This window comes from Sebastes umbrosus, chromosome 19 (assembly GCF_015220745.1).
Source record: "Sebastes umbrosus isolate fSebUmb1 chromosome 19, fSebUmb1.pri, whole genome shotgun sequence".
NCBI classification, from domain to species: domain Eukaryota; kingdom Metazoa; phylum Chordata; class Actinopteri; order Perciformes; family Sebastidae; genus Sebastes; species Sebastes umbrosus.
Window position 1 is genome coordinate 11,957,354 of NC_051287.1, and position 20,744 is coordinate 11,978,097.

A 20,744-nucleotide genomic window follows, 5' to 3' on the forward strand; every position below is an offset into this window, starting at 1 on the left:
CGTTACTTTACTTTAGTCGATTAGTCGTTAAAAGCGGTGCTTTTGTGTGATTCTTTGTGGAGAAACGCAGTTTTACAGATCTGTCGATTAAATCAACTAATCGAGTGTTAGTCGACTAAGAATTTCTTTCACATTTTGGACTATGTGGTGTTGTTTTTTGAAACACCACTCAAAACTGTCTCAGTCAGGGGTATCTTACCTACAAAAGGGACGTGTGTGCAAGCATCAGGGTCTGCGTGGAGACTTGGTAAGGCCTGACAGTTAGGCAGCAGCGAACTGGGAGTGTGAGACCCAGTGATGGAGCTGAAGAAGCCAGGCTGAGCTGAACTGCTGCTCTCTAGTACCAACCACTCCTTATGGCAGTACAGCTCCTTCACTGCCAGACAGTGTTCTCTGTTTTGTAAAGGAAAAACATCCACGATAGCCTTCTTACATTATTTTTTAAAAAATGTATCTACTCAATCACTTATTCATGTACTAACAGAGTGAACAGGTGAAACAAAGAGACTACCTGCAGACGGGTTTAGGTGCCGGTCCTGACCCCGACGGGTTGCAGTCAGGGAAGGAGGAGTGGCAGAGCAGTGAACGCACCGCGGGTCGACACAGCATACTGAGTCCTTCCAGCTCAGTCCACCAGCTCTGAACCAGGTACTCCTGCATGTCCTCGGGGTCCGAGAGGGACGAGTTAAAGAAAACCAGCAAATCATCTTGCAGGACGTTGCGGCACACGTCTCCACGATACGCACTGCAGTAGCCTGTGACGCCCTTGTATAGTCTATGGGAAGAAAACACACACACAACTATTAGATTTCATTGCTTGACCTGTCACTAAAGGGAGTTTAATTCCTTTGTTGTATATCAATCTTTCTGTCTAGCACGCTGTACTCCATTACTATAGCTACAATGCTTTTGAAGTCTTAAAAAAGGTCCTCCAAAACCCAAAGATCATCCAGCTAACAATCCTTCTCTAAGAATTGAAGTCGACTTATTACTGTAAATTGAATAAATAAGCATATTCCAGGAATATATGTTGTATTTGTTTCTGCTTGGCTGCAACCATAGTAGTAGCCTGGACTTCTTAAGTGTCTCATATAGAATCTGGCTCTGCTTATAGCTTAAATATTTACTGACAGGTGTTTGAAGACATTCAATACAGAAAGAGGAGTCATGATACCACAAGTTGTCAGGCAGAAAGACATTCTAAAGGCCTTTACACACCGGGGGTGTGACGAATAAATGACACAAAAATGCCATCTTGGTTCAGAATATGGAGCCTCCTTGTTGTTGTTTTATAATCCACATAAATATAGGCGCAACCCGTTCCGTTCCGTACAACGTGATTGGTTGATGCCTTTATTTGTGTTGCGAAAGCTCCGAAAAATGGACCTCGTTCCGGAAAAAATTACGTGGCTTTTTTGCGGTGTAATATTCACGTTCTGTGTTAAAGTATTAAAAAACAGCAGTTCAAAAAAATATATTGATGTGCAAAAAAGGCCTCTAAGATGAACAGATATATTTAGTATTTTTGTATAGCTAATTGCTATAACCTTGTCTGGCTATAACACTTTTTTTCTGGTTTTATTTGTGTGGAAGATAAGCAGGTATGACAATTATTCTGTAAGGAAGACAAGTTCATCCATGCGTTATCTAAACCCCTGCATGCGTTGCAAAGGATTGGAGTCCCGATGACAATGGGTGAGAGATGAGTATATTATGGACAGGTTAAATACTAATTTGTATTTGCGAGTCGGCATTATCTGAACTAGATCCGGATAACGTCAATTTACTATGCACAGGGGTGCCTTAATATTAGTTGAGGCCCCAGGGCTACGGACATTTTGGAGTCCCTTGACAATATGCCATTGCACCCCCCGTCGATGGACAGTGGCAAATATTAAATGGAGTGCCCTCATAATCAGTAAACAGAATATGAAACTCGTCATTATAAGACAATACGTCAACTTTAAGTCAAGAAAAGCTATGTTATTGAGCCAAGTAGTGCACTGTGCATAGATTTCTCTATTAGGAAAATCTTGGAAAATGCAAATGGGAATGGCTTTATTAACTAAACCAGTTATTAAGTTTCAAGGCAACTTGCAATGCTCCTACCTACAGTATATAGTTACCAGGAGTAGTACTGAAAATGACGATACGTGTTACCAATGTACATTTAGCCTGTAACTCTCAACACACAGGGAAGAAAGTAAACCGTGGCACTGCCCTTGATCTGAAATAATATTGCCTGGAGCCATTTGTAATTTATGTGGACGTTTATTGTGTATTTTACAAAAGAGAAAGAAAAACATGAGACATATTGCCTGACTATTGGTCTTTTACTGCTTTGGCTCACACTCAGTGAACTCGTGTGGAGGTGTGTGCACTTAAAAAAAGAAAAAAAGAAACGGTCTACATCTGAAATATCTTCTTTAAAATCATCCAGATGTTGATCTCAGAGAAAGGTTGTAGAAGGTTCATATAAAATTACATCCTGTCTGGTTGCCTTTAGATTGAAAAGATCAGTCATACATACATACATACATAAACCTGCCTGCCTGACTCTTTGTGTTCCTGTATATATGTCTGTCTGCTTGTTTTCTAGCTCTTAAGTCTGCTTGTCCTCCAGCATGGACATGATGCACATGTCTGACAGCCTTCACTCCAGTTGTCCCTCTGCCTGTCTGTATAGTGCAACGCTTACAAACTCCAGATGTTGCTGCTGCAACGGAGTCAAACCATCAAACTTCTAGCTGACCCGTAAATCTATCAACCCCATCATCCCGCCATGTCCACCTTCTCTTTACTTTCTCTCCGTCTCTTTACATCTTATAAATATACGGTCCAGATGTGGTCATGAGTTGGCAAATCATGTAAGATCTAACCATTAAGCCTGCTCCTTTTTGTTTGTCTATGACCTGCATTTCACTGCCTCTTTCTTCATCCTTACATCAGAAATTCTCATCAGACATCCCAAGTTCAACATTTACGTTTTTTTTTCCTTTTTCTCCTACCTTTCGATCTCCCTCTCTCTCTCTCTCTCTCTCTCTCTCTCTCTCTCTCTCTCTCTCTCTCTCTCTCTCTCTCTCTCTCTCTCTCTCTCTCTCTCTCTCTCTCTCTATCTCTCTCTCTCTCCCTCTCCCTCTCTTACTCCGCAGTTACATAGTCCAGATGTGGTTACTGGGTTTGTGGTGCGGTTCAGCAAAATTCAAATTCAGCTCCCACCATATGGGTGACTGACAGACAGGCTCCCTCTTAGCATTGCAGGTTTATTGCCAGGGCTAAAATGCATATTGTCTTCAGTAAGACCCAAAGGAAGCAACAGCACTTAGTTTCTTCAAACAAAGAAAGTTATTGTGCCCGTATAAAATACAGTGACGGGCCATGTGCTGTGTCATTTTTATGATTCGAAGTGGTTCAACTGGGCTGAAACACTTTTTTATAAACTCATGAAAAACAGATTGCTATATTGAAAATGTTATATAAACATATATACTTAGCATATTATATTGTACCAGTGCTGTCAAAGTTAACGCGATAATAGCTCGTTAATTTAAATTTGTTTTAATGCCACTAATTTCTTTAACGCAACTTGCAATTTTGAGGTTGTAGGTGCCAAACTTGCATCATTAATTTGCAATTAATCGTGATAAACTACGGACAATCCCGCGATTAATCCCGATTAAATATTTCAATCGAGAGGAGAAACATTGAATGAAACCATTGCACACAAGAGGTAAAGACATTTAGCACAGAGCATTTCTCTTACCTCCACTCTATGGGGAAGTGACAATATCCAGAGGATGTTGGTTGAAGAAACACAAGTAGGAGTAAAGGGGAGAAGAGAGGAGGAAGAAAGACAAAAATCAGTCTCGGCAGGAACAGAAAACCAACCATGGTGCTTCTCTTACCGACTCATAGGTCGCTGTGAGGGACAACCAGGTTGAGGGACAGTGTGTGTGGTCAGAGAGGAGAGGGATGTGTGTGTTTGTTTTAGGTGACTGTGGTCATGGGGTGTGTGTGGGGGTGAGTGTGGCTGAGGTAGCGACCAAATGGGGGGGACAACAAACAGCTGAAGCCACAAAAAACACAGCAAATATAACTGGCAGCTAACATAACTAAGGTAACACACACAGACGTAAAAGCTACAACTATTGTTTTTCCACTCATCTTGGAGGTACATGTGTCGAACATGAAAAAGGGTCACATCTACCTGCGACAGTGACTTTAGCAGTTGCCTTGACGGTGTTGGCTCCAGCGCTGTGCCTGTTGGAGGCCAGACATGTATACAGAGCTGGCTTATTCACCGTCACTTTAAGAACGGACAGGATCACCTCTCCCGTCAAAGTCTCTTCGACCGATGCACCTGAGATCTGGGGGGGGGAAAAAGACAGGAAACAAAAAGACAGCAGAAATATGTCATCATGCAAGGACAAATTAAAAATGTACACCATAATTGTATTGCCTTATAAGATGCATTCATTAGACATTTATATTTTTTGACCAGCAGATCGGCCTAAAAACATAACATTGACATAGTCAGGCAGTTCTCATACACCGTTCTGTACCTACGAAAGGTTCATGCACTGTCATTTGTTTAATATCCAAGTAAATTTGTATGCAATCCAAGTAATGGTGAACTAGGAAGTATAAAGAGCGACAAACGCCGCATAGGGAGGAGGTCGGGTCGGATGGGTGGGTCAAAAAACACCGGACTTTCGCCCAGAAGTCAACGTTGATTTATTTTTCACGTAACTTCTGTACTTAAGTTACGCAAATTCCGAAGTAAGGGCAGCATATCTGAAAGCAGACTTTCAATCCTCATTATTTATTGTTGGGACTTGTAGTTGAAGCTGCAGAATAATGTTCCATATAACCAGGTGAGAATTTGGTCAAATATCTCAAAATAACAGCACAGAAATGACCGTTGTCCTCTCTTCATGTAACAGAATGATTGTTTGCGTATCACTATATTCAGGTCACAGAGTCTCAGAGCAACAGAACTGAGTTTTACCTTTTGAGATCAAGCAGTCCATGTAATCCCACTCCTTACCAGATGGTGGCGGTAATGCAAAACTGAGTTGTCAACAGATTATGAAAATAGAAATCTTTCATCATGACATAAAAAAAAAATGTTGTCTTAAGATTTAATGTGTAAAGTATTCATACACTGGTTGTATTACAGTCTATGTTAGTATATATTAGTGTCATGGGTGTTGAGTTGATAAAATGAAGTGCATACAGTTCACTATGTGTCTGGCATTAATATAAATACCACTTCATTAAAAAAACAAAAATCCCTGGTATTCACACTGGGCAGATGGAACCAGATAAAATGTCTTTGTTGTTTTTAGTTTCTGTATTGACACACAACTCCCTCATAATATATAAATGATATATGTGAGAGTCTGTGGTGTGTGTGTGTGTGTGTGGGTGGAGGGGTGCTGAGGTGCGACTTGTCTATATTTGAAGCTGTGTCTGACACCGCCTGTTTTTGGGACGGGCACGATCCAGGCCCGCTGAAATGAATGACCCCAACGAGCTGCCAGAAAAGCAGCTCAGACACTCATTTCAATCGGCACACACACATACACACATATTATTTACAAGCGTTATGGGCCTGTAATCACATTGTAGCTAGCACCCAAGACTATTAAATACCCAGACATTATGTGGTGTCTGACTGCCCGCAATGGCATGCATAATACACATCTGCTGCCCAGCTGGAATAAAAAGTCCTGTTTAACATTCTTAAGGTGGTCAAGTAGGTAATTCAATGTCCATGATTTAAAAAAAAAAAAAAACTTAAAAATTAGGTTTTACTTTTATGAGTTTTCTATGTGGTTTACAGAGGTGGAGTGGGAGATTGCAACTTCACAAACCAAAAACAAGAGCAGTGATCTTAAAAGAAAAAGGTGTGAGTGCATGACAAAATTAATTAACATCTTGTTAAAGTTTAAATTGAGCATTGCTTCTTTCTTGGTCTTATAGGCAGCAACCGGTTCTAAAAAGTGAAGCCAATGCGGAAGTGCCTTAAACTTGCATTCTTTCTAACAGCCAGCAGGGGCTCTGGTTGCCGAAAGAAGTCAGATTGTATAGAAGTCTATGAGAAAATGACTCTACTTCTCACTTGATTTATTACCTCCGTAAAGATTGTAAACATGAGTTTATGGTCTCAATCGCTAGTTTCAAGTCTTCTTCAATACAGCATGATGTTCATTTAGTAAATTATGATCCCATTTAGAGTCAAATAGAGCATAAAGCAGAGTATGCTTTAGGGCGTGGCTACCTTGTGATTGACAGGTTGCTACCACGACGTTGTCCGGTCTGAGAGTTGTCCATGTCTTGTTCAGCGTTCGGTTGAACTTAGCTCCACCCTCTCATGTCACTTCTGGTTGCAAAAAAACAAGATGGCGAAGGCCAAAAACCAAGACGGTGGCGGCCAAAATGCCTAATTTGAGGCTTGAAAACCGTAGTGACTATGTCCACTTCTTATACAGTCTATGCTGTTAACTTTTCTCTTGAATACAGCTCTACAGGAGGTGGAGAACTCGCTGTTACATGTTTGTAGTTTCGGAAAGATAAAAACAAAAATATTGGTTGCACTTGTTGTGAGTCACGAATATCACGAAGTCTTACTCCTGGTGTTTCAAAAAGCATTGCATGTGGTATACAACTGCAAGGGGGATTAAAACCAAACCATCCCAATGACTCACATGTTAGAACGTAGTCACTAGATTATTAGATTTAGCACTCATCATAACAACAACTGGACACTTGGCACTCTCTGTCCCATAATCTGTTTTCAGTTCTGTTGCTTGTTTAAAATATTCATCAGTAGGTACCTTTATATATCCTATGATCTCAATAAACATCAGCCCTCTGTAACAGCTGTATATCCCAGTGAGACCACCTTACATGGCTATAGGCTGTCGGCCCATCAAGTCAGCAGTTATACAAACCATTCAACACCTCACTGTACAACCTTAAGAACCTCGCTGACTCCCTTAAAAAAGGCGACCCAATTAAAGCTGATAACACAGTGTATTATTGGCTAAATGGAAAGCAATCTCTTCAATCCTCTGTCGCTGTAATGAGAATTCCTTTGCTGTTTATATCACTGATCCCACAGCCAATCTTTGAGGGCATTGACTGTGTGTGTGTGTGTGTGTGTAAAGGAGAGAGAGAGAGAGAGACATGCAGGCAGACAGACAGAGCGAGGGATAAGTGGGTAATTTCTTGTATGTTTACAATGCAGTATGTTTGTGTGGATTTAGTGTCCTGGTTATGATGTAAATTGTTCCGCTGATCCAGCTTCATGGACGGACAGCAGATAGATAATAAATCAATAACAACATTGTTTTCATACCTGGATTTGTTTCCAAATGTATACTAGTAGGTTACTATATTTCTGCAGTAAATGGTTGTGTCTTTAGCTCTATGTCTGTTCTTTGGATTTTCCAGCTAGTCAGGTAGCTCTTTGAGTAGACACAGTTAGCGTGTAGGTGTCTTTATGTGCGTCTTTCATCAGACTGCAATGCATGTTGGCTTTCCTGACTATCTACTCTGTTGTCGGAGCATTCCCATTGTGTAAGGCTCAGCGGCTGACAATGTGTCACAATGTAAACTACGTGTTTAAAAATGTCTCTGATGCTGGCTGTGTTGACTGACATCTGAGACAAACTCAACCACTGTGAGAGAGACGACAATATTCCTGGTGAGCACAAGCATTTAGGAGGGACCGAGGGGATCTGGCATGGACATGGATGGATGGATGGATGGAAAAATAATCGGTGGAGAGCTTTAGTGTCTTGTTGTATGTGGTTTAGACCTTAGACTGCATATACAGATGGACGATGTGTGTCCGCTTTCTCCCACTTTACAAAAAGTGAAGCCAAAATCTCCTGACCTAGCTGCTACGTTAGCACCACAGTAGCTGTTTGGCTAGAAAGACACAACAACTAACCATAATATCTCTAAAACTACAATTATGATCAAATTGACACATGTTCCGTTACACAGACTCGTGACGGTTATGGAAAGTTAAAGTTACATCGCCTCTCTCGTACAATTCCCGAGCTTCCGGCTGCAACTACTTCACTCAGAGCGGTTGTCAATCATGACGTCTCACGTCCTTTTTATAGCATCAAATAACTAATTAAAATCAAAGTTATCCAATAAAGGAACACTTGAATATACAGTACATCACCCTAACTACCTAAAATTACAGAAACCATCTTTGGGAAAAATGTATTTGACGTGTACTTTGACTTTTTAGTTTGACCCATGTCCCATCTGCTAACATGGTGTGGGTGGGCTGTACGACCTATACTGCAGCCAGCCACCAGGGGGCGGTCAAAATGTTTTGGCTTCACTTTTGGGGTCATGTCATGTCGTCCATCTTTATATGCAGTCTATGATTTAGAATTCGTTTTACCTTGATAGGGATACATTTATAGAGATAAAATGAATTCAGCCTAAACATATCAGCATCAGTAAAGGACCATGTAGAAACCCATATTGTTCAAACACTTGCTTGCACACACACAAACACACACTGAACCTGAACACTCACAGTATTCCCATTTTCCAGCCAGGTGATGGTGGGGATCGGATTTCCTGTGGCGTTACACTCCAAGGAAACCTGGCTGCCATACGCTACTCGCTTCTCTTTAGGAACCCGCAGGATTCGTGCTGGAGCTGAACACAAACAACACACAGACACACACAATATGTTGCAACCAAACAATTATACTCCGCTGGTTTGAATTACAGTTTTTTTCAAAGTACATTATGTACATACTGTGCTAAGCATAGAAAGTGAAACCACGTTAAAATACATACCCTGCACCTCTATGGTGACGGGCTTTGAAAAGGCCAAACCAAAGCTATTCCTGGCCACACAGCGATACTGTCCTGCATCCTCCTTATGTATGTTATGGATCTTCAGTGCACCATAGTCAAGAATGGTAACACGGTCACTGATCTGGGAGAGATAAGAGACTTTATTTGCTTTGTTTTAAAGATAGAATTGCTTTCTTAACATTTTTATACCATTATTTTTTTATCAAATTCTATGGGACACTAGAAACCAAGCCAAAAAAGGGGCATTTAGGCTCTTTAATGTCAATATACAATCTGCACCCATTCCCAGTCCTGCTAAGAAAGTGCATACTCTGATAAGCTCATCATCTTTAAGCCAGGTGACATCCGGCTTGGGGTTGCCGAGGGTAACGCAGGGCAGCACTGCTTTGGATTCTACCAGAAGGGTCAGATTGGTGGGATGGCGTTTGATCTGTGGTTCTGATGGAGAGACCGACAAGACAAGAGAGACAAAGATACAAGTGTTTGCAATTTGTACCACCTTCAAATTCTTTGAAAAATCTGGACTCAAGATCAAGATTGTCTAGACTCCAGCCAGACAACCTCAGACATACTCATCTTTAGCTGCAGAGCTCCACAGCTCTTGGCTGCCTCTCCAATGCCGTTACTGGCGAGGCAGCAGTACTCTCCGTTGTCTGTCTCTCTGACACGAGGGATGCTTAACAGCTGTCCCTGCTCCCTGGTAATGTACCGGGGGTCATAGTACCTGGTGGGACAAAAAGGAAGGTGTGAAGCAAAGAGGAGTCTGATTGTGACTTTACTTTTTTAATTGTCTTGAAATATTTGAGCTTTAGAAATATGCTCTTTAGATAAGCGTCCAAAATGAACCTTACACGGAACAATCGTACATATATGATGTGACTACCAATATTGCTGGCGTTATTTATATTTTATATAAATACCTCTACAAATATTAGCATTGTGATGGCCAAAATTAGCAGTTAATGTTACTAGCATTTTACCAAATTATGGACTATGTTAGCCTTGCAATTAGCTGCTAGTGTTACAGATAATAAGCAGCTAATTTCAGTTAGTTCACCTTTTGATGGCCAAGATAAGCAACTAATGTCTCTGAATTTTTATAATGTTTGCAGCCCTGTGTTGGCCTAAGTTAGAAGCTAATGGTACAAGTATTAAATCATTGTTTTTCATTTTCATTTGTTAGCCTTTGGCTAAATAACAAAATTTACCAGCTATTTACTAATTTTAAGCTTAGCCTTGTAATGGCAAAGCATAAATACTGACAATAATATACAGCTAATAGCAGTGATAGCCATCATGGCAAAGAGCACCATCTAATAAACTCAAATGTCATCAACAAAAAGACATCACAGTATTACCCACAGAATTTGATTGACAAGTTGTTGTTTTTTGGGAAGTATTAGGTGACATACCTGAGAAAGAGAGATGCATTTTGCATCATATGTAACCAAAAAACTAAATATAAAACAAGACAAAACACTTTTTTTTGGTCATAAATTTGGTATATTCCTAATGAACCTGCAAGAGTGGATTCCAAGCTAGATTAGTTTTCATATGTTGTAGGTTTAGGTGTAAACTTACATTATTGGGTGGTTATTCTTGGTCCAGCTGATGTCAGCAGGGGGACGGGACTCCACCTCACAGATGAAGGTGGCGTTGTGATCCAGTAGTACATCCAATGTTTCTAATAAGGTGATGATACGAGGCGCTAGGAGTTGAAAACATGAAGACTTTCATTACAAAATTAGTAATGCATTGCAGTATTTGGAAAAAGAGACGTGGAATAAAATTTAACAAAACATATAGGTCTTATTTTCTTAATCCCTATTGCCAAACAGAACATTGATTTTGGACTTTTCGATTTGCTGTGCAATGCAGTACATGGCCATCTCATAAAACATAATCGCTATAATGCACAAGTTTTTGTAGCAGGGGAGATGGGGTTGAAAATTGAGCATGTTGTTTCTTTATAATACATTTCAGTCTCACTGGGGGAAGTGTGTAAACAGCTGCATCTTTTCAGCCAAATTATTTGTCATTCTTGACATTCCTATTTTAGACTGAGTCATCTGTTTCATTCACTCAGCGTCCAGCTCTGACCGTTGACTAATGGGATCAGATCAGAGGTTTTCGAGGTTTGTTACAGAAGAAGGTTGACCTTGAGGAGAAGAAAAGTCAGTTTGTTGTTGTAATTACTTCTGAAGCATTTGGGATTTTGCAACTTTAAATAAAGTAGGGAGAAAGGGGAGTAGAAGCAGAGGCTTGGAGGGATGAGAAGGAAAGACTTATCTGAGGTTTGGTGGTTTGTTATTTTTGTTTTTATTCAAGCAGAAGTTGAAGCAAGGACAACATTTTAATTTAAGGTTCAATGATAGGCTCCATCCCCAGTGAGCACACTGTTCTCCGCTATCTCGCTTCCACAGATGGTCTTTGTTAAAAAGAAAGTGGGGTAAATTACCAGTTCTGTTTACAGAGTATACAAGTTATTAGAACCAACTGTTCTTTTTCATGACATAAACCAGGTGAATCCAGGGCTAAGATGTGATCAATATTTATTTCATCCATATAGTCAGTCACGACAGGGAGTTGTAGGAAAAAGGAGAAGAGGGGTTATTTTCAGACAAGTGAATCAAAGGTAAAATGGAAAGCGACTCAGTACTACAAGTTTAATTTATTATTATTATTGTTATTACTAGTAAGGTTGTCTGATATTTATTTATTTATTTATTATTCTGGGTGAATATATTGAGGAGGATGAAATGAGAGGGAGAGTAAAAACAAAGAAAAGACATGTTCAAAGGGAAAAGGGATGGAGGAAGATAGTAGCAGCACAGGGGTGAGGCAGCAACTGTTTATATGGATTCAGATCAGAGACTTCAGGCTTGCTTTAAACTTTGTATGAACTAAGGAGAGGAGGAGGGAAAATAGAAAACAGAGGAGAGAAGAGAAATGAAAGGAAGATCAGAGAAGAGAGTGAATAAGAAAAAAGAAAGGAGAATAAAGGAAAGGATTAGGGTTTAAAGGACTTTATGCTTGTTTTGTCTCTTGTGAAACAAAGATTTAGAAATAACATAGCTAGAAAAGTTTGACTCACGGACGGGTGACGGAACGAAAGCTACTGTAAATCAAATTGAGACCCTGACACAAGGTTAAACCTTCGTTTTTAACACTGGGATTCAATTTTAGCCAAGGTCAAAGTAAAGTGAAATATCTCACTAGTACCTGCTTTATTAAGTCATTTCATGTATGCAGTCTTAAAATGTATTTTTAGCCATGCAAGCTGTATGGTTCTATGGATGGCACTACTAGTCTGTCAGCTATTGGATTGATTGTTAAGGAATTTAGTACAGACATTCATGTTCCCCAGTGGATGAATCCCAATGACACCTCCAGCAGGATGACATTTTTGGCTTTTAGTTAAATGGCTTGAGAATTATTTGATGAATTGCCATGAAATTTTCAGCCTTGTCAACTAAAAATGACGTTCCATACAATGAAACTGCATTGTGAATTAAGTTTTAAGGGAAATCAATTCACAAATCACAAATATGTTTGTAATGATAGTCTGAGGTCGGGGTGGTGGGTGGGTCAATAAACAAAGGACTTTCGACCACTGTTTGTGTCCCATGTGAAACTAAAAGTCAACGTTCACTTTAATTTACGTCCGTAGCTTAATATTTTAACAAACGTAGTCATTTTAAACCAAACCTTGATGTTTTATTTTACTAAACCTAACCAAGTAGTTTTATTGCACTTTTTTTTATTTTTGTTTTTCAATTTATAACGTCAACTACATGTTTAAAAGTGTTCAAAATTGCGACCATAATCCAGGAGAAAATACATTTGCCTCGAAAGCTAATTGAGAATTCAGTTTAGTTGGGAACGTAATTTTGCAGGAGACAGATTTGGAAATTTGGTAGAGGTATAAAGAGTTTTCCTCTAGCGCCACCATGAGGTTCACATCTGCACACATTTGATAGACGTTTCACCTATAGCAAAAATCATCAGGTCAGAACTTTAATTCATCCAATATTTTTGTTTATGGCCAAATATTTGCAAACCTATAACAGCATTCCCATAAGCCTAATTAGCAAATTACTGTGCTAACATGCTAAACTATATAGAGTTTGGTTGGTTTTTGACTGGGTTTGTTGCAGAAAGTGTGTTTTCTTCCCAACACCATGTTACTCTTGTTATTGCCAATAGTATGTCTGAACAGATGGACAACATCTGAAGGAACGAAGGTTTCACTGTGGCTCATATTTAGCCACATGACTCATTATTTAGAGCAAACGAGAGCCTCACCGGATTTGACCTTGTGGGAAGTTCTTGTTATGAAAGACTGTTTGGACACAAGAAGTGATGAAACGGTGCTGTTAAGGCCTTCAGAGGAGATCACATCTGGTCTCTACTGTATGGATGGCAAAAAGCTACTTTATCCAAACCAACTGCCTCTCATTATCGCTCACAAACTTGCTAGTTTGCTGCACTTTATGTATGTGTAGGTCTAAGAATTAATGTCCTAGTAAAATCCTCAGATATTATGGCCAACAAGTGAGCATTCATGGACAAGTATTAGCCATTTTGTCATAGCTATCATTGTGAACTTATTGCATCTATTAGCTATGCTTTTACAGCATATGGCATTTATGTCTTCATTGATGCCTTTCTCTGCAGTGACCACCGAATAAATCGTTCTCACCCTATCTTTATTCGCATCTTTTCTGTGTTTTATTTCTTCCCGTATTCATTAAATCAACCCTTCCTTTCCCATAATCGAGGCCTTGTGTAGAGGCTGTAACTCATAACATCCTTTGGCATCTTTGGTGTTTGCTTTGATTTGCACTTTATCCTCTAGGTTTTTTCCATACTTGCTTTTTAAGCAAATTGTAAACAGCATTCTCTCCGATTCTATCATGCATACCAGATACATGTTTTTTTGTTTTTTTTTACTTGATTCTATCAATGTGGGCAAACAAGAACAAACACAAAAAATAGCATTGTTCTCGTGGCATGTCAGTAGATCAGATGTCTGCAGGGGAGTTCGTCCATTGTTTGTAGTGGTTCAGCTCACGCAGCAGACACCCTCTTCAACCTATCATGCCGCATTTAAAGTGGTTTTGATTCGTCCCGTTAGAACGTATTTTGCAATACTGGCTCGCTGCATAGTTGACTAATTACATGGGTAATTCTAAAATGTTGAAATGCCCACATGGTTCCATGATGCACCCAAAGTGTAATTTTGGCTTATGCTGTCACTTCATTTCACAGAAAAATTGAAAGCTTGAAACTTGAAAGCTCTCTCATTCACGACATCACAGTGAATTCAAGACAGATATAATTCTTTTGCGGGACGCATTAATAATAATCGACATCCATTGTATTCATTTGCTCACACCCATTTCAAATGAAAACACACCACGCTAATGAAAGCCAGCAGAACACATGAAAGTCCATCTCAGCTTTGCGCAAATGACCCACGCCTCAAAAACCACAAGAAAGAGCCAGTAATAATAATAATATAGCCTAATAATAATGCAGTTTTACTGCTTCCAGAGTTGCTAAATATTCATTTGTAGCCGCAGCTTGTAAAACTGCGCTCAATGAAGTCAGGGCCAAGCCATTAAACTTGATATTAAAGGTGCAGTGTGTCGGATTTGGTGACATCTAGCGGTGAGGTTGCAAATTGCAACCAATTGAAACTTCTCCCCAAGCATGTAGGAGAACTACGGTGGCCGACGCAAAAAGGTGAATGGCCTTATCTAGAGCGAGTGTTTGGTTTGTCCATTCTGGGCTACTGTAGAAACATGACGGCCGGCTCCGTGAGGAGGACTCGCTCCATATGTAGATATAAACAGCTCATTTAAGGTAATTAAAACACAACAATTCATATTTTCAGGTGATTATACACTAAAGAAAACATACTTATTATTATCATATTCCATTTCTGACCCCTAAATGTTACCCAATGTTTCTTTAAAAAGCCATTGCTCATTTTTAAGTTCAGTCTAACAAAAATAAGCAAAGCAAAAATGAAGTTACTCCAAGGGGGTGTGACAAAGCGGCCATATGTGAAGAGTTGGGAAGTGAACTTTTGTGCATTTAAAGGTGTAGTTCAACATTTAAATATGCTTATTTGCTTTCTTTCCTACATCGAGATTAAAGGATAGATATGGTATCTTGGTGAAGTATGAAGCTGGAGCCTGGATGTGTTAAGGGGGAGCCAGGGGGAAAGCTAGCACGACTGTCCAAAGTTAAAATCAACTGCTGACTAATTAACACGTCTTTATATATAACCAGTGCATTAATAGAAATTTTAAAACGTCAATTTTTTAGAGAGTTTCACTCTGGAACTTCTGTGTTATAGCAAGATATATATAAGGCCATATAAGGACAATGAGCACGTTACTGTGGCTGTAGAAATGTACACTCTAATGATGCATTTCACTTTGTATGATGTAAGTGGTAGCTCTAGAAAGAATCCCAATGGCTCGGACAATATCTTGGAAAACATTGGCAATAGTTGCTTTTTTAAACAGTGGTACATGTAAAGTGTTTCGTGCAGAGTTATTGACAGGTAAATCATTTTCTCACTCCTATGTTCAAGTTATTACTGACAGCATGCCTTAAGTGATTTGGATCAACAAGATAGATGCCGACCACACTCGTTACAGCCTTCTAATCACTGACCGATTACACAAAAGCACAGGTCATCTGCCAAGCTCGGCCCTGCACTATGGCAACCCAACCCAGCTATCTACCCTGTCAGAATGTGACAGCATCTACACCACCTGTTTCTCTGAGCCAATCTGCAGCATGCACTCTACATCTGTACTTATAAAACATGTATTGTATGTCAATGGTCTGCTCTGCAGGGCTGTGCATGTGACTGTAAAATTGTGCCAACATTTGATATGGAGCTCGTCTCACATGTCCCGAGGCCACGGCAGGACTTGCAGCCAAGCGGCCCAAGAGATGTCTGTTTTCTTTTTACCAATGCTTTCATGTTTCATGATAGATGAGAGGTTACCATACATATGGTGTCCACTTTACACAACAGGTTCTGATCATGTTTGCTCACGGCAGTGGCAGACAAAAACTAAAAAGGGCACCAGCTGCATGCGGTGGGGCACCAGCGTGTAGAACATTTTCTAGCATGTAGGGCAGCCTTTATCGCACTGCATCAAGTTTTCTCAATTTTAAGGGCACCCTAAAGGGCTCTTCATCACGTTTTCTCTACCGGAGGGGCATCATAGTGGGCTCTTCATCCCGTTTTCTCTATTGAAAGGGCACCCTAGAGGGCTCTTCATCACGTTTTCTCTACTGGAAGGGCACCCTAGAGGGCTCTTCATCACGTTTTCTCTATTGGAAGGGCACCCTAGATGGCTCTTCATCCCGTTTTCTCCACTGGAACAACACCCTAGAGGGCTCTTCATCGTGTTTTTTCTAGTGGAAGGGCCCCCTAGAGGGCACTTCGTCACGTTTTCTCCGCTGGAAGGGCACCCTAGAGGGCACTTCATCACGTTTTCTCTACTGGAAGGGCACCCTAGACGGCACTTCATCACGTTTTCTCCACCGGAAGGGCACCCTAGAGGGCACTTCGTCACGTTTTCTCTACTGGAAGGGCACCCTAGAAGGCACTTTATCGTGTTTTATCTACCAAAGGGGCATTGAAGAGCGCACATTTGCTGCAGTTTGTTTCAAACATGGGGACACCAAGGGATAGTCCCCCGTGAGTCCACCAGTGGCCCACAGTACGGCTGTGGTGGAGGTGAATCGGTTCCTAAACACATTTACAACAGCCTGCTTGGAGGATATGCCACGGTGTAGGCAGGATATAGATTTAGTCACATTTACACTATAGGCCTATAAACACCTTCTCCTTCTCCCAGCAGGATGTGGTGGAAAACAGGTGATCTCAGTGTGTGTGTGGGGAAATTCCCCCTGCGTTCTCTTTAGGAAAACAGAAGGTAAAAATACAGAATAAAGGATGCTCTCTGTGATATTTCTTTCTTCCTTACCTATTACCACTGTTGACTGTGTTGACCTTTTTATGCACACATTCAGAGGGAATGTTTTTTTCTTCTTCTGTTTTGGTATATTCTGTTTACATTTTGTGATTATCATTATTAGTATAGTATCTTATTAAGCACAAAACAGCTTCTATATTTCTATGAATTCAATACGGTATAGCCTAAAGAATCCACACTTTTTTTATGTGTACAATACCTGAATGTGCTCTAGACACTTTTAACAACTTATGCTAAAAAAGAGACACCCTTAAAAGCTCAAGCATATGGAGACCTCACGTACCTCTCTGTATCCCGTAACTTGAGGTGACAAGAACCAGCAGAAGGGCTGAAATGGTTTCCACAACCTTCATCCTGGCTCTAGAATGATGCAACGCCTTTTTGACAGGTTACTGTACAGAATGAGCCGGTGGTTAGATTCCCATGGCAGGTAAAGGAGACGGTCTTGTTGGTTCACTTGGCGTGATTCTTCCCCGTGTGTGCGTCTGCGTGCGTCTTAGCCAGGGCCAGCCATGAGCTCTGTGCTCTACAAGGAACCCAGTTCAGTCACTCTGTGTGTATGTGTGTGTGTGTGTGTGTTTGTGATGGACAGTGGCAGCTGCTAGCTGTCCTCATGTACAGTCACTCAGGTTTTGTAGCTTTGCTCGAAGCTCCCAACGGCTCCAGTGCTGGAGAGTTATCCTCATCCACAGTGATCAACAACTGTGTTTATTTATCGAATTACACAACGAGCTGCATTCAAGGTTTCACTCTTTAGTGGCGTGCCAGTTGAAATGAGTCACATTTGTGACAGGAAACAAACATTACGAAAAACAAATCCACTTTCCATAAACAGGCTGCACATTTTTTTTGTTGTTGTCACATGTCCCCAATTCTGTTCGTTATCAATCTAGTCCACGTTGCAACATACCGTAATATATACCCTGTAGGCCTATAGGACACAAAGGGGACACAGACATTAAAGCTGCAGAGAATAATCACATCACCCATTAAAAGGAGGTTACCAAATAAGAGAACTTGTGTCAGGATATTGTATACATATACAGTCGGTCACAATACACTGTATCTACTTTTATCAATAGATAAACAACATCAGCAATACATGTAAAGCATGTAAGTAAGTCAAACTTTATTTATATATAGCATCTTTTAAAACACACTGTTACAAAGTGCTTCACACACAAATAAAACATCGAACAATGAGAGAAACCAAAGAATAATTACAATTAAGGCTGTCAAAGTTAACGCGATAATAACTCGTTAACTAAGCAAATTTGTTTTAAATTTGTATTAACGCAACTTGCAATTTTTAGGTTGTAGCGGGCTCTGTTTTAAAGCTATAGTGAAGATACTGGTATCATATAAAACTAGAAAACCTAAGGAATCCATTGGTACTAACCATGTCATGCTATAGTTTCTGACCTCAAGATATGTGTCTCCCCTTTACAGACATGCCCTTTGAATAAAGAAATCATATTTGTCCACTCCCATGTTGATACAAGTATTAGATACTTGACAAATCTTCCTTTAAGGTACATTTTGAACAGATAAAAAATGTGACTAACTATGGACAATCATGCGATTAATTGCGATTAAATATTTTAATCGATTGACAGCCCTTATTACAATATAAAACACAATGAGAGACAGACCAAACTAAAACGAAGAAAAACATATGTGTTGTAATATATAGGACTGGCGTACACATTATACTTTTTTCTTTTTTTTTTTACAAACAAATGTTCACACAGGCATGTTCCCACTCGCCACTTAACATGTATTTACTGTTACGTTTTCACACACACACACACACACACAGAGAGTACAGGAGGCAGCCTTTGTGTCCACCTGTTGCCTGCCAGCCTGTATGTCCTGTTTTATTTTAGGAAAGGAATGGCATTTCAGTTCATTTGCTCCTCATCCTTTCTGCTTTGGATGGGGTCAACTATTGTACTCTCTCAGTAAGTAACAGTTACACATTGTTATTGAGGATAAACTGTAGTCATACAGTCAATACAGTAATAAATAACTGTTGCCTTATCAAAAGTTAATGTGATATAGGTATGACTGTTGTTTCAAATCTTTAAAGCTACAGTTTGGGGCTTCGATCTTATATTTTTTGGACATCTGTTGTGATGTTGAGGATGCCATTCTCACCATCACAAAACTAAGCTTGGAAATTTAGTTTCTTGTTTTTCTTTTAACATCCCTTAATTTTTATCCTTATTATATTATATATTTGTTTGACTCTCATCTCCTTCCATCTTCATGTCTTAGATAAAACAACTCACATATGTGCTATATGCTGTAAAGCAGACCATCATGATTTTAGCAGTTCTTTCATTGATGACAGTGCTCACCACTAGGTGATCCTGTCATTCAGGGTATAGGAGCCTTTTTTCTAATAAAGGCAACACCCCACTGAAGTATCTCAGACACATCCAAGTAACCATTACCAGACCAAAAGGAAAAAAACACATTCAGTATCAGTGTCTTACTACTGCTTTGTCTGGGACCACTTACTCAGCAGTATATAATCCTGGAAGAGTACTGATGCTCTGACTCCCTCTGCTGACACAGAAATGAACTGAATCACAACAGTAAAGTGAGTCCTGTGTAAACAAAGTTTTCCTTAATTGTTTCAAAAGTTTTTTTCTTCACAAATTGGACCCTGCCTGTGTCGCATTCCTGTATCTACTGTTGGCACAGGGGAGCTAACAGCTAAAGAGCTCCACCAGGCTTCTGCCCAAAGTGTTTGCATTGCATGCATCCAGTCATCCTGTATGTTATTTAAATGTGGAGCATTGAATTACACTGTTTATCTCAAGACAGTTGAACTAAACAGCTGTTTTCTCTTGAGAGCGCATAAACACTGAGGCATGGTTACACTTAGAAAGTCACATTTGACCCTGGTATTCTTACTAACACCAGGACAAACTTTTACTTTTCTTTCATCTTTCAAAGCTGCATGCTTCAGGGTGAAACCTGTGTAGAAAGTCTACTCTGTGGTTAGATTACATATTGGGACCATTCTCTGCTAAAGTTTCCCTCATCAAGAAACTGAAGCCCCATCTGTCCCATCGGAGCGGCTCTGTAATCCACATTTTTGTCCCCGAGAGGGAAGAAAGAGAAAAAGAGTGAAGCAGATTATCTTTAGCATGTGATAAACATCAGCACATCGCTGTTCTTTATACTAGTACTAATTATAAATGTATTTATGCAGCACTTTTCCTAAAGAAGTTACATTGTGCTTTACAAAAAAAATTACACAAACGGAAGTATAGTGAATTTAGCAATTTGATAGATTTAATTTTCAGAACAAATGCAGTAAACGTACAGAATAAAACCATTTCAGAGAATGCAATTCTAAAATAATGTGTTTTAAGAGAGATTTAAATGAAGGTACACAGCTAGCTTGCCTGATCTCCTCTGGCAGGTCGCTCCAGAGTTAAAGGGCCTTGACGGTAAAGGCCCGGTCTCCTCTGGTTTTTAGCCTCGACTTATTAATAGAGACGTACCACAAGATCTCGGGCTGCACTCAGGCTCGAATGGGGTTAGAAAGTCAGATATCAGGCTGGTTTCATACACCGTTCGTAGCTATACCTACGAAATGTAATGCACTGTAATTCAATTTGTGTGTAATTCACGTAATCTTGAACCAGGAAATATAAAGAGCGGCGAATGTAGGGAGGAGGTCAAGGTGGATGGGTGGATCAAAAAATACCAAACTTTTGCCCAGGAGACCGTGTTCGTGTCCCGTGTGAAACCAGAAGTCAACGTTGATACATTTGTCACGTAATTTACGTACTTAAGTACCGCAACATCCAGAGTTATTTTAAGTCAAACCAACAAACA

At 40.0% G+C, this 20,744-nt stretch overlaps 2 protein-coding genes across 2 annotated transcripts in view; one reads left to right on the forward strand and one right to left on the reverse strand.

Moving 5' to 3' along the window:
* The window catches only part of musk (muscle, skeletal, receptor tyrosine kinase), a 37,407-nt gene extending 19,976 nt beyond the window's left edge, over window positions 1-17,431 (reverse strand). The window contains exons 1-10 of the mRNA XM_037752578.1: window positions 17,173-17,431; window positions 10,441-10,567; window positions 9,432-9,583; window positions 9,170-9,297; window positions 8,839-8,980; window positions 8,570-8,694; window positions 4,208-4,367; window positions 3,764-3,770; window positions 512-775; window positions 200-393 (exon numbers count right to left, since the gene is read on the reverse strand). Coding sequence (XP_037608506.1) covers window positions 200-393; window positions 512-775; window positions 3,764-3,770; window positions 4,208-4,367; window positions 8,570-8,694; window positions 8,839-8,980; window positions 9,170-9,297; window positions 9,432-9,583; window positions 10,441-10,567; window positions 17,173-17,242 — 1,369 coding nt within the window. The 5' untranslated portion in view covers window positions 17,243-17,431. The remainder of the gene's footprint in view (window positions 1-199; window positions 394-511; window positions 776-3,763; window positions 3,771-4,207; window positions 4,368-8,569; window positions 8,695-8,838; window positions 8,981-9,169; window positions 9,298-9,431; window positions 9,584-10,440; window positions 10,568-17,172) is intronic.
* The window catches only part of rassf6 (Ras association domain family member 6), a 58,564-nt gene that overhangs the window by 25,421 nt on the left and 12,399 nt on the right, over window positions 1-20,744 (forward strand). The gene's annotated exons all lie outside the window — the stretch shown is intronic.